This window comes from Podarcis gaigeae, assembly GCF_964106915.1.
Source record: "Podarcis gaigeae genome assembly, chromosome: 4".
NCBI classification, from domain to species: domain Eukaryota; kingdom Metazoa; phylum Chordata; class Lepidosauria; order Squamata; family Lacertidae; genus Podarcis; species Podarcis gaigeae.
In genome coordinates this window covers 33,840,344-33,854,962 of record NC_139677.1, presented here as the reverse complement: position 1 = coordinate 33,854,962, position 14,619 = coordinate 33,840,344, and the positions used below count along the sequence as shown (strand labels likewise).

Genomic DNA, 14,619 nt, shown 5'->3' with positions numbered 1-14,619 from the left:
ACCCGAAACCTTACTGCTCAACCTTTATTCTATAATTTTTATTGATTTTCTTTTCTTGTAACAAATATCCAATATCATTACAAAACATTCATTTTCCAATCCCCCCCACTCCCTGTTGACTTCCCTCAGCTTCCATTTCTGGTTTATTAGATCAAATGATACATTCTGCTGTTTGTATATGATACAAACTGCCAACGTCCATTTTTGTTGTTGTTTCTGCAAATATATTGTAATGCATTCCCAATCTTTTTCAAAATCACTATTGTCCTTTTCACGCAGTTTGTCCATTAACTTTGCTAACTCTACATAGTTCATCAACTTTTCTTGCCATTCTTCTTTTGATGGTACTTCTCCAGTCTTCCAGTTTTGTGCTATTAAAATTCTTGCCGCTGTTGTAGCATACATAAATAATGTCTGTTTTTCTTTCAGCAACTCTTCTTTCTATATTATTTATGTATTACAAAAATAGCACTGGTCTTAAGGCAGATCCTTACAGGTCCCACTTCCCTCTATTAGGAGAACTGACAATTTACGCTTTCTGTTGTTTCATTTTTTTAATCCATTAGATTACTTAAATTCTTATTCCATGGCTGCTAAATTTATTCACCAGAGAAGGCCTTTGTCAAAAGCTTTTTGGAAGTGTTGACACTCATAACTTAAAAGCTTTGTGAAACAGGATTTCCCTTTGCAGAAGCCGTGTTGATTCCAAGGCATTCAATGAAACTGATCATCAGCAACTAACGGAAGTACTTCTCCAGTTGATTTTGTATTCACTACCATAAGATGTAATGATAAGTACTAGCTTAGATTACTTCAAAAAGAATTTAACAAATTCATGGAGCACAGGTTTATCAGCAGCCATTGATCCTGACTAGAAGCTTACAGCCAAAGAATTAGCCACTGATTTTACATCAGTATGTATTGTAGAAGATAATTCTTTCAACAGCCATATCTCCAGGCTTTCTTCCTCTTCCTTTTCCTATCTTCTGGAAACTGTTCTGTATCCTCATGCTGCCTCATAAAGCTCCTCTTGTTCCGAGGATCCATTTGAAGCTTTAATTCCAGTCAGACAACTTTCCCTTTCCTTAAGGAGGACTTTAAGGTCCATAAATAGCAAACACCCTAGAGGTCCCGGGTCCTAAGGAAGTTAGATTAGCCTCAACCAGAGCCAGGGCTTTTTCAACAGTGGCTCCGGCCTGGTGGAACACTCTGTCTCATGAGACCAGGGCCCTGCAGGATTTGATGTCTTTCCGCAGGGCCTGTAAGACAGAGTTGTTTTGCCTGGCCTTTGGCTTGGAGTCAATTTGATTCCCTCCTCCTCTTTCTTTTTTCCTTTCTCCTCCTGTGATGAGGCTGCATTTTAATGTTTTAATGTTGTATTTTAATCTTGTTTTTAAGTTGTATTCATTCAACTTGTTTTTATTATTGGTTGTTAGCCGCCCTGAGCCCGGCCTTGGCTGGGGAGGGCAGGGTATAAATAAAATTTATTATTATTTCCTCATGAAGATGGACTGCAAACATTCTGACAGCTTTGCTTATCGAGTAACTGGAATGTTCAGGAACATACCGTACCATCCCACAAGCTCAGCCAATCGCTGTCAGGGGCTTCACAAGCATAAGTATAATACAATATAGATAGCCAAGTGCACCCTTCCCCAGCATGGTGCCCGTCAAATGTTTGGGCTATAACAACTCAGGAGATTTAACAGAAGCTAGATATGGCCTGATGACTCTCTTTTGTTTTTAAGCCTTGAATTGCAGCATCATGGTTGTGGTTGTGCTTGTGTTCTTAATATAAACTAACAACAGGATACAGAAGCCCTAGAGATACAATTCCAACTCCTATCAGACACAGTCTGTAGTCAAGCAGCCTCTGGAGGGTATCAGGTCAGGGAAGGTTGGCCAAGAGGACTTTTGCCTTCAAGTACCAGATTCTGATGCTCAAATACCAAGCAAAAAAAATCATCATCACAACTATGCTTTGAGCTTCCCAAAGGCAAAGGCAACAGTGGCCTGTTAAAAATCAGAATGTAGGACTAGCAGGAACTCGGTGGATTCAGCAAGGAAAATATTTCTTTTGTTAAAAAATCAAAACAGACCCAGGCATGAGAGAGAATTAAAAAATATAACTATGGAAAATGTAATGAAAATGATATATAGATGGTACATGACCCCAGTTAAACTTGCCAAGATATACCATTTGTCTGATAATAAATGTTGGAAATGTAAAGAAAATGAAGGAACATTCTTTCACCTCTGGTGGACCTGCCCTAGGGTGAAGGCCTTATGGGAAATGATATATAATGAGCTGAAAAAGGTATTTAAGTATACCTTCACTAAGAAACCAGAGGCCTTCCTTTTGGGCATTGTCGGTCAGAAGGTGTTAAAGAAGGACCGAACATTTTTCATGTACGCAACAACGGCAGCAAGGATACTCATCGCTAAGAATTGGAAAACTCAAGATCTACCCACGCTGGAAGAATGGCAGATGCAACTGATGGACTATATGGAACTAGCTGAGATGACTGGCAGAATCCAAGACCTGGGAGAGGAGAGGGTCGAAGAAGATTGGAAGAAATTCAAGACTTATTTAAAAAAACATTGTAATTTGGTTGAATGTTAAGAAAGGATGCTAGATCATAAATAATTGTGCACCACTAAATTAGATGGAATTAAGATGATAAGTAAGTTTGAGGAAAAATTATAAACCTATTGGAGAACTAACAGATTATATTTAAATGAACCTGACACAAGAGTGTAAACAAGATGACAAATTGCGGGCAAGAATTGACAACGATGCAAATGGGAGCGGGAGGTGTGAGGGAGTCTAAAGATGTTAAGAAAGTATGTTATGATATATGTTATTCTGTTTCTTTATCTTTGCATTTTTATTCAAAAATCCTAATAAAATATTCATTAAAAAATATATATATAACTATGACAATTACGTAGGTTTAGACCATTTTTATTTTTAAAAAAACAAAAATCATCTAGACGCTTTTCTCCTGGCACTTTTCTCTATTTTGCTTCGCTGTTTTGTGTCAGAGTTTTACTTTCTGGTGTTAAACTTGGAAACAAAATGAACCCAGGAAAATCAGGAAAGGCAAGAGAAAGTCTGCATCCACAAGACAGATCATGGCTTCTTTCTCATCTGTTCCAGTATAGGGAGAACCAGAGGAGCTTCTTTGCATATATATATAAAATTTCTGAACATATATCCTAAAGTGATTGAGTAAAATACCAAAGGATGACTTTCTTTCAAAACATGCTTCATGTCACACTTTCCATTTTAAAATGGTCACATTTTAGTTTTGGTTTATCCAGAAGCAGACAAGACTACAGTATTTGAAATCACGTCACTTACTACATCTGCAGCAGTTATCACAAGCACTTGAACTCACACTTTGAAAACAAAAGGCATATAAGGCATGGGTTCATTTCTGCACAGAATATCACTAGTGCTGAAGCGCATGGCTTGGTTGAACAGACAAAAACTCTCAGTGACAGTAAATTTGCAACACAGTGTCAGCATGAGACTTTAATAAATCGTTGGCAGGTTGCCACATATGTGCCTCAAACAAATAACAGCTCGCCTTCTATTCCTCTGCATCAGAATATGGATAATACTGGACTGATAGTAACCATCCCTATGCCAGACAAGGAAACAGAAGTCCCAGGGGGCCTGCTGACATGCAATTGGTGAACACTGTACAGTGGTACCTCTGGTTAAGAACTTAATTTGTTCCGGAGGTCCGTTCTTAACCTGAAACCGTTCTTAACCTGAGGTACCACTTTAGCTAATGGGGCCTCCCGGTGCCGTGTGATTTCTGTTCTCACCCTGAGGTAAAGTTCTTAATCCGAGGTACTACTTCCAGGTTAGCGGAGTCTGTAACCTGAGGTACCACTGTACTGAGTAAGCTAGAAGGCCTACCTTTTTCCATCACCATGCTAAACAGGAGTCAACATTTCGCTCTCGCCATAACAACTACATCACCCCTCTCAGGTGAGCATGACAAGCAAAGAACCCTTACACCCAACGTTACAGTTGTTGGGGTGGGTTCATCCCAAACACTTGTGCACCAATGATCCCTACCCCTTGCCAAGCTCCAAGGTTGTGAGCAGGGCTTGGGGTCGCTTGGTCACAGGTTGCCCACTCCACTCTACCTCGGAATGGCCAAACTTGCAAATGGGGCCGGCCCACCCATGGGGCAAGGTGAGGTGACCGCCTCGGGCAGCAGGATCCACATGGGCAGCAGCTCTAGATCTGCCACCTCCTCAGAAGCCCCCCAGTGCCACCTCTACAGTGGCTTATTGGTGAATAGCAGGTGCTGCTGGTCTCCTCCTCCCACCCCTAGGGAGGAAATGGTGGGGGCTGCCCTCTGGGGCCTCCTGAGCTCTGCACCTGCCTGCTGTGATTCAGAACAGGTCCCGTTCCCCTGCTCCACCCCATGGCAGCTTTTGGTTCCCACTTCAAACATCAGCTAAGGTTGATTCGACCAGCAGCAGCCCTTTCCTGATGTAGGTCTATGCTCCCTCCATTTGTTCCCTATGTACAGCTTCATTCACTCCTCCTTCCTTGGTGGGGGCTGCACCACCTTTGGGGGTGCAAAGATAGGGCACCCAGCATGCCTTGTGAAGTAAGTCTAAGTCATTTAACTCTCTGCTGGAAAGGCAGGTGGAGGTGGTGATGGGGATGAACATGGAAATCACTTTTTTAATACTCAGCTTTCAATGCCAGTCAAAAATTGCAGGCCGCTGTTTATAAAGCGTCTACAAACAGCCACAGGGATTACTGGAAAAGCAATGAGGCTTAGCTAATGGATGTGATACCAGTGAGGGGGAGAAAAAAAATATTGGCACTGCCTCCAAACTGCAGAAAAACATGATGGCAGTCATATCCTGCATATGTGCCGTCTTGCCTTCAGCCATCCACCCACAGTGGCCATCACCAAAGTAATTAAAATTTAACTGCCTTGCAGTCAGAAGCATTTAGAAAACACATCCATCCCATTTCTCAACCAGAATTATCCCTCTCACACACACAAATAACCAGGAAGCCATTTAACAGACTCCCCTCCTTGCCTGCAAGAGATTATATACTCTTCTCTGTCCCTCTCTGTTACCAACCAGTTGCAAGCTATCGTCGCTAGTGATTCATTGAAACTTCACTGCTAAACTAGGATCTCTGCCATCATTTTACAGTCAACACTGATTAAAGAGATTAGGCAATACTGCAAACAGAAGTCAGCCTCTCTGGCACTACTCAGGAGAACTGTGATGGCAAATTCACACATATGGGCTTTCGCATAGAGCAATCTACCGACAGCTTGTTCTCGGACATTAGAAAACGAGGCACTGTTAATGGGTATCTGTTTATTATGGAAATATTGAATCATACCATGATGAAGCATTACCAAGCTCATATCTCTGCAAGCGGCTAGCAAAACAGGTTCCAGGGCAACCTAAGGCATAAGAAACCCGGCTGGAGGTTTGGGGGCAGCCCTGGGCAAAGCATCTGATGGTGGGCCCTCTTTTCTCTGTCAATGGACCCTGAATGTGATGGTAGAGTTCCAAGCACCACTTGCCAGCTAAGTCTTTTTACCCTTGCAAATTTTGCACAATGCCTAGAACAGCAAGCTTGGTGGCACTATAAGAAATTAAAAGCGTAGCTAGATTCAGCCACCTGGTGCTGCTCACGAGTGTTGGGCTGAAGGGAAGGTCTTGACCACTGCTCAAGGATGTCAGGTGCAAATGCCAGGTTCCTCAAAAGCTCACCAGGGGTTCCATAATTGAAAATGTATGACAGGCAAGCTTCTGTGAAAGACAGCTTGCTCATCGCTGCTGATCTTCCATTGCAATACGTTGCCTCAGCAGAGCGTTTATTTTGCCCTAGGGCACAGACTCATTTCACACATGAGCAGCAGTAGGGGCCTGGCTAGAGTTATGTGAAAACTGAGAGTTACCCTAGAAAACTCACCAGAATCCTCTGAAAAATGCAGTAGTTGTTGTATTGCAGACATGCCAGAGTTTACATGAAAATGTCTTTTAAAAAAACAACAACTGAAAACTAGAATATCTGAAAACCATTATTTTCAATTGTTCCCCATATATAAATGCTCTAAACCAGGGCTGTCAAATGGGTCAATCATGATCTACCAGCTGGTCATGGGTGCCCCTGAGTGATCAACAACTTTGGGTATTTCTCTCCCCAAAAAACTCAACATCTTTGGTCAATCCAATGGGTAGATGGCTACCAGTTTTTTAGAGTGGGAGTAGATTGCAGTCTCTTGGGAGTTGGACATGTGTGCTCTAAACATTCAAACGTAAGATGTACACATTAAGGTGGGGTTGGGAAAAGTTTCTTTGCATCCCACATTTCAAACTTTCTAATTCTCAAATGGATGGAGGAAACTGAAAGCATTGTGTCAGTCTTGTGGAACACTTAAGGGAGCCCTTTAGCAGCAAAACGAAAGAGACCAGATACTTTTTCTTTTATGCATTCCTAAGAAGAAAGAGTTCTATTGCTCTCTATTTTTATAATGCAGACCCTCAAACAGTCATGAATCCCAAGCTTTCTGGTGCACGTAGGAGGAAGTACACATGATTTGCATGGAATAATGCATTCTAAGATAATGCACTAAGTAGCTCCACAATAGGTATGGGGAACCTGTGGTCCCCTAGATGCTGTTGGACTACAACTCCCATCAACTCTGACCCATGAGGCGCATGTCATGGGAGTTGGGTGAGGGTATCAGGTTTGGGCTTGGGTGACAAAGACTGCCATCAGAAAACACAATCTGTTTTGACAGGATTTATTTCAAAGTAAATATACTTGGAATTAGGGTGAGAGAATCAAATTCCCAGCTAGCCATGATGGTCTCAGCCTACAGCTATTGTGAAAATAATAAGAGTACTTTACATACGTCGTGAACAGAATTATGAACAATAGAGTCTCAATCAAAACAGTTAATTCAACTGCTGCCAGGATTTCTTCATTTTTTAAAAAAGCCTAGATTTACGATTGATCAGTTAGAAAGATATCTACATGCATTTTCCCCACCAGACGTAAATGTTCTCTTTAAGAACAATGTTGCTAGTGCAGCTTCAATCATGCATGATTTACAGCATTTGAGGAAACGAAAAAAACACCTTCAAGGAGCTTTTTGTTTATATAAGACATATCCTGCTGTCATAAGATGCTCATGTGCCTTTGTAAAGTATTCAAGGCCTTTTCAAAATGAATGTTCCCCAAAAACATAATGCTATCTAAATATACAGGACCGAGGAACATGTACTGGATATATAATCTAGGGGTTGTTGTTTTTTGTTTTAAAATACAGCAGACGCTCACACTTTATTCAAACAATGTCTAGGTTTTCAAGAGATCTCAGAGGAAAAGAAAAGCCCGCTGTCTGGTCAAGGCGGCCTGTGCGCCTGTTTTCCCTCAAAACAAACCCCATATGCCCCAGCAAGACACCTACAGATGTGCCATATCCTTACCAACTCGAGGGTTGTTTCTTTTTCCTGCCAACTCAAGCTCCTGCATGACACAAATCCAGTGCCCAGACAACGCCACAAACTGAACAAAAAAACAGCAGCCTCCATCCGCGTGGGACCCGCACGGCAGTTGTCCTCAAAGATGTCTCCAAGACGGCATCCGCCTTCAAAGCGCAGCACGTCCAGCTTCCCCCCGCCCTCAAAAAACGTCAAAACAAAGCATTTTTTTAAAAAAAGAAAAAAATGGCCAGCATCCTTACCCAAAGACTAGGGCACGTATCTTTTCGAGCTCTCTCTCTCTCTCTCTCTCTCTCTCTCTCTCTCTCTCTCACACACACACACACACACGCTCTTCCTCATCTAGGCTGCTCCTTGCAAAACAGGAGAGGCAACCCGATAGGATGCGCTACGACTCGGCCACCTTTCCTGCCTCCTCACACGGCCCCGGCCACCACCCGTCTTGTTTGGGCTGCGCTTCGTCTGCCGCAGGGATTCCACACACACACACACAGCAGGGCTGGGGGAGAGAAGCGCCCCTTCGCCAAAGGAAAGCCGCTTACCTCGCTCCAGGTGAGCCGCTGCTCTTCTTCAGCGAGGCTCGCGCCACATGCTGGACGGGATTCCAAGCCCCCGCCCCGTCCGGGGAGACGCTGCAGCCCCTCCTTCCTGCTGCTGCGGCGGCTGCTGCTGCTCCCCACACCCCAGGGCAGCCTCTGCCGCTGCAGCAAGCCCGCCACCCAAACGCGCGTACACCCAGCCGGCTATGACGCCACAAACCAGCCAGGCTCCTCCGGCGGCTCTTCAGCAGCTGCGCCGCCCCCTACAGGAGAGACGCGGCCAGCGCAGGCCGTAGGCCGAATCCGGCGCCCCGTGCAACCCTCTACGGTAGCTCTCCCTTTGCTCACTTCTTCTTTGCACCGTTGACTTTTGAGGAACCACCCAGAGAGCTGGGTTGCAAGAGGCCACGCCTTCGATTCTTCACGACACGAGTCATCTCGGTAACTGGAGTCATACATGGGAGTCCTCGTTTTTTTTAATGCTGCATCCAGACCAGTCCAGTAGGCCCAATATATTTTTACACATGTATTTTTACGTATGTCCTTGTACCGAACTCAGGTCATGAAGCAGGACAATGCTGTTTGTTAAAATGCATTACCATCCGTGGTCAAAAGCGCTGATTACTCAATTGTCCCTAGAAGTGGCTATAGTTGAGCTACCTTGTTCTCTCTCTGAACACCATAATAGGGAGAGGAAGAAAAGAAAATTGGATCAGTGAATCTGGGAGGGAATAGAATGTGTAAAGTGACTCACGTCTGTCACGGTTCTAACAGGGCAAGTAAGTGGAGATGGCAGATAAAAAATTAGGCTTAAGAGACGAATTACAATCCGACAAATTGCCAGGTCTAGATGGCATCCATGCAAGGGTTCTCTGACGCACCTCCCCTCACAGATGAGGTACTTTATTCAAGTCAGCACTATGCACTTCAGAGATATTGAGCATCCGGGCAGAGGAAGAATGAAAACTTTGGGGTGTGCATGTGTGAAATGGGGTGTGTGTTAATAAACAAATGTACTTCCAAAAAAAGCACATTAACTGAGCATGCACCTTTGCCTTTCTCTAATGTAAATAAGAGACCATTGCATTAAATGAAATACACACACCTGCACCTCCCTTTAAAAAATCAGGCTTGCTTCCCAATGTGTGGTAAGTGGGGAACTCCTATTCATTTCCACAGCTTAAGATTTCATACGGCAGATGTAAGTCAGTGAAAGTTGTTCTTGATCCCATTTAGAATTGCTCTGCTCAGCATTTTTATTTTTACAAAAGAGTATTTTTGTTAGAAAGCTTGCTGAACACAATGTTCATGCACCTTATGATGAACCTTTTATCATTTTAATGTTTTCGTATGTCACCTTGGACACACATTTTAAAAATAAAGCTCATGTCACCACAAACTTGTTAGCCATCAAGGTACCAAGAATGATGTTGGAGTTCTTTGATGAACACAGTAACTGTTCAAGACAGATAGTAAAAGAATTGTGATCTTCAATTCCAATACATAATGGAAGCATGCTTGCTGGAAAGGGAAAATTTAAAAAGCAATATCAAAATGTCCTAGTTCTGAAATTATTGCCAGTGGAATAATACCAGTTGATATCTGGAATGTGCAGGCTTGCAGTTACTTCTATGCTCTGTGAGGCAGAAATCAAATTGGACTACATACTGTCATAACAGTTCACATCCAAATCTTGGCAGTTTCTCTGGTGATATTATTTCTAGGAGTCTGCATGCAAATACACATCCCAATCTGCAGAGATATAGCTAGTTCCACAGGACTTGGCTTGGTTGAGCATAATCATTATTTATTAAATTTATACACCACCCTCATCCACAGATCACAGGGCCATTTACAGTATAAAAACACAAAACATAGTAACAAAAATTAAAACCCCAATAACCACCCCCAACACATTTAAAACGCCATAGACTGTTTAAACAGTCAAAGGCCTTGGGTGAAGAGGAATATTTTCGCCACCCTGGGGAAAGCATTCAACAAATGGGGAGGCACTGCAGAAAAGGCCTGTTCTCGTGTTGCTACCCTTTAGACCTCTCATGGAAGCGAGACATGCAGGGCCTCAGATGAGGATTGCAGGGTCTGGTAGGCTCATATAGGGAGAGGCAGTCCTTGAGATTCTGGGGGTTCTGAGTTTAAGGCTTTATAAGTCAAAACCAGCACTTTGGATTGGGCCAGGAAATAAATTTGTTGTGCCAGGATTCGTATTATATGCTCAAACCATCTTGCCCCAGTGAGCAACCTGCCTGCTGAATTCTGCACCAGCTGAAGTTTCCAAACTGTTTTCAGAGGCAGCATTGCAGCATGGTTATGACACTGGTTCCACACCTAGATATCCCTTCCTAGATCAGAATACCTGGCGTTCTCTGGTCCATGGGGTCACGAAGAGTCGGACACGACTAAACGACTAAACAACAACAACATGTGATGCTGGCTGACAACCTCTGTATCACTGCAGAATACCAAAAAGAAAGTCTAGTACAAAAATACTTTATAATTTGGGAGACAAAACTTATCCAACCATTGAACCCCAAGCGGAAGTAATCTCAAAATGAAGCATTTCAGGTGAAGGACTCTAAAATGCTTATGAATATGCAATACATTTCATTTAAAATGTGATCACCACAAATGGCCAGATTTTATTTTCACTGTAGTAGTTCTAGCATTTAGCAGCCTCAGGCATTCAGTACTTAGAACACAAATAATTTCCATAGAAGTGAAACAGTGTTTAGGGAAATGCAGTAGGTAATTTCTTTATTCTCAAGGTGTCAGTGCATCCAAGATTGCCCCTGCTTGCTGCTTCGTAATGGAGAGTCTTCAGTATCCCTTTCTTCCTCTGAATCTTGCTCTGTTATCCAGCTTTTAAGAAGAAACAAGTTTATATTACAACCATTAACACTCTAATACTACAACTACCAGTTTTATTAGTGCCTTACAAAAAGGCACAAGAGACAGAACCATTAAAAAGTTATGACCCTTACGTTTATTTTAAATTGTTATATGCCATCATTCCCAGATTTAAGATAAAAATGCAATTAAAAACCCACCAAATAAAATGAACACAATGAAAACAATAAGCTCAGCAGTAAAAAAGAAAAATAATAAATAGGGATTTCCATTGGACAACCATCATGCCACCCTCCAAAGCCACCCCAATTAAGCACATATTGTATCCCTTTTTAAGGCCATAAGGAAGGTAGGAACTAGTCTCACCAGCCTCAGGAAAGCACTGCAATTGAGGTAACTACACTATGAGGATCCCTAGCTGTTGATAATTTTACCACATATAATGAAGATGAAGAAAGCAGGTGCTGATAAAAAGATCTTAACTGGAAACGGGGAGTATAGAGAGAGGAGGTATATATAACGTGTGTTGTTTCAAGCTGGTACAGTCTTAGAAAAACAGCAGTGTGTACTGGATATGTTCATACCCGTCCCCACATATCCATCAGATAACAACAGGCTCTGCCAATATGCATCAGCTGCAGTTTTCAAACAATCTTCAAGTGAAGTGCCATATTAAAATATTCACAGCAGTCAATCCTCAAGCTTATGAAAGCACAAGTTAGCATGGTGATATTTCCCTGCTCTAAAATGGGTCAGCTGCACAACTGATGCACTTGATAAAAGGCACACCTTGTCACTGACACTACCTGTTTTTCCAGAATTCTAAGGCTCTGAAGAGGCTTCAGTGCAGTGCGTACTCAAAGAAGGTATAAATACCAATTCTCCCAAAAGCATTGGGTCAGCCCACCAGCATCACCCCCATCATGTCTGGATTTAACTTACATTTGTTTAACCTCACCCACTATCCCATAGTATCCAGACACTGCTGAATTTAGAGCCAAGACTACCACTCATGGACGCTGAAAGAAATAAACAGCTTAGTGTCTTCGACATACTGACAACACCCAGCTTCAAAACTCTGGGTAATTTTTTTTATAGCATAGAGACTTGACAGACAGTGCAGATAAATTCCTATGGTGTTGAACTTGCCTCCAATTAAGACTTTCCAAATGCAGTCCAATGAAATGATTTACATCATTGGATTATGAGCCCAGGCAGCCAGGCAAGAAGTTCAAGCTACTACAGGAATGTTTTGGCTTATAGTAGAAAAAGTTACTAAGCGGTCAGTGTAGAGCTGCCACCTCCTAGGCAGATGACTGAGAGTAAATTGGATGCTGAGCTGACACCAACGCCAACCCTGTCTCCAAGGACATGGAGATGCCAGCACCTATGCAAACAAATATTGCACACCCAACGCATTCAAAACAGTGCCTGGATGCTTGCCCAGTCCCTGGACTCTGGCTGGCTTTTATGCTGAGCTGTCCCTGTCCTGCTCTTCAAAAAGAAGATACAGGGGGCATGTTGGTTGTTGGATCAATGTCTTAACTTGAGCGTTACCATGTGTCTATACCTCTTACATACCTGCTGCACCTTCAACCTGTGCCTTACCTATGTACCATTTTGATTCATGTGTTAAAATCTTTGGCAGATACAGAACTGGGAGTTCATATTCTTCTTCTGGCAGTGAGGGCCAGGACATCATGCTTCTTTTATTTATTTTAAAATATTGTTAACTTTTCCTCAATAAATTTCTGTATATTTTAACCTAATATTTACCTAAACTGTCACACTAAATATCCCATGGCTTTTATTTTAACTGTTACCTTTCATGATCAGTGGAACAGTAATGCTACTGTAAATAAAACAAAAGCAACACTTGCAAGCAATAACAAATTTGTAACACCATTGATATTGTTACAACACCATCCCAATCTCCACAAGTGGTGCAATATTCCAGGGGCTGCAGGTGCGCTTACCTGGGTCTGTGTTCCTTTTTGGGACAATGAGGCACAACAGAGACTCTGCTTTTTTTAATATATGGTTTTATTTGCACATATATACAACTTGCACCTAGATGAAGGGATTGCAGAGCACTCACATCCTATGAGGGCCTGGCTCCCCCCTTAAGCGCAGTACTGGATTCAAAGGAGTCTTGCCCTCTGATGGTTTTCTTGATGGGCCAACACCAGCCTTTGCCTCCTGCTCATGGCCCATCCAGTTAGCTCTGCAGAGCTGGCTTGGCTTGTTAGAATAACTAAATCCACAGGGTTTCTTTTTTCGGCAAAGTTTAACCAAACTCTGATTAATTCCAAATTTTACTACATCCAGAAATTATGGGGAGGATCTGACACCCAGGAATTTAGGGGAATTTGGCCCCCAACAAACCCGTAACAATTAAAAATCTTTCAGTTGTATCTTATATGTAACATACTATGGTACATATTTTTAGACGTGACCACAATCTGCAGTACAGTTCACCTACTCACCAATGATCTTTTGCATTCAAAAAATGAAACTAGTAATCCTTTGCAATGGCCTTCCTTCAAGCACAGTTTGGGCCCTTTCCCTTCCTGTCATAAAAGATATTAAAGTGAGCAGCCAACGTATTTATTCAGCAGGCACACAAGTCGTATCAAAAATAAAATCTTCCTAAGGTAAGTTGCAACCTGATTAAAAACAATAGTAACAAACAATTTAAAAGAACACAAGAGACTACATCAGGAAAATGTGTTTAAAAGCAACTAGGTAGGGCTCAGCAAGACCCAAATGAAACCTTGTGGAACGAAAAGGTCTTCACAGCACATTGAAAGCCAGCAAGAAATGGGGTATTTCCCCTGGCGACAAGAGTTTTACACCCAATTTTCTCAATCTCATCTGAATTAACGGTATGCCAGTCTCTGAAGCCATTCTCTACCTGCAGACCCTCCAAGTGCCCCTACCCTATTTTCCAGGGACAGTCCTAGATTTACAGATGCCTTCCTGGTTTTTGATTCAATCCCAGAACGTCCCATTTTCCTTAGGATGGCCCTATTTCAATCAGAGAAATGTTGGAGAGTATGGAGCTATGCAGTGCTTTTTTTCTTTTTTTGGTGGAAAAAGGGATGCCGGAACTCACAATGAACACCTCCCTTGTTCTCTTATAATGTCAACGGTGTCCATCTGAGAGGTGCCAGAACTCAATTCTGGTGAGTTCCCGCTCTGAAAAAAGCCCTGCAGTTATACAACCCAAGAGCCAAGGAGTTAAGTAATTACATAACCTTTAGAAGACATTTTAAGTCGTGATGTTTTTATATAGCTGCACAGAGTGGCTGGGGCAACCCAATTAGATAAGCGGGGTATAAATAATAAAAATTATTTAATTATTTAATTTTTATTATGGACCAAGGTGTCCCTATTTTCATCGGAGAAATGTTGGAGGGTATGTACCTGGATGACACAGTCGCTCTCCAGCAGGCAAGCCCTCAGGTCCTCGCGCACCCCTGCGCAGGCGCGGAAATCCTTCTCTTTATCCTCATAGTACTTGGGCATCGTGGCGGCAAGTTTCCGCCTGGCGCCGCTTCTAGGTGTTGTCTCTCGACCGGCGGCGCCTTCAGCAGCCCCAGCGGCTGCCCACCTCAGCCCTAGCAGCGGTGGCGGCCGCCATCTTGGCCGACCCTTCTCACCTGCGCAGGGAGTTACTGAAAGGTCGCAGGGAACTAGA

The 14,619-nt window shown here is 42.8% G+C and overlaps 2 protein-coding genes across 35 annotated transcripts in view; both read right to left on the bottom strand.

The window, feature by feature from the left end:
* The window catches only part of INPP4A (inositol polyphosphate-4-phosphatase type I A), a 100,216-nt gene extending 91,806 nt beyond the window's left edge, over positions 1–8,410 (bottom strand). For 31 of the 34 annotated variants that reach the window (XM_083735470.1, XM_083735475.1, XM_083735447.1 and 28 more), the window contains exon 1: positions 8,058–8,410. The gene's annotated coding sequence lies outside the window, so the exon portion shown is untranslated. Of the gene's footprint in view, positions 1–7,500; positions 7,807–8,057 lie in introns of those variants that run through there. The other 3 variants (XM_083735456.1, XM_083735468.1, XM_083735453.1) reach the window with 1 other exon arrangement.
* Positions 8,411–10,674: 2,264 nt separating this feature from the next.
* COA5 (cytochrome c oxidase assembly factor 5) lies at positions 10,675–14,578 on the bottom strand. The gene is made up of 3 exons (XM_083735703.1): positions 14,346–14,578; positions 13,406–13,489; positions 10,675–10,931 (listed from the first exon to the last, which is right to left on the bottom strand). Exons 1-3 carry the CDS (start codon positions 14,445–14,447, stop codon positions 10,890–10,892), a joined length of 228 nt encoding a protein of 75 aa, XP_083591829.1. The 5' UTR covers positions 14,448–14,578; the 3' UTR covers positions 10,675–10,889.
* Positions 14,579–14,619: the final 41 nt, after the last annotated feature.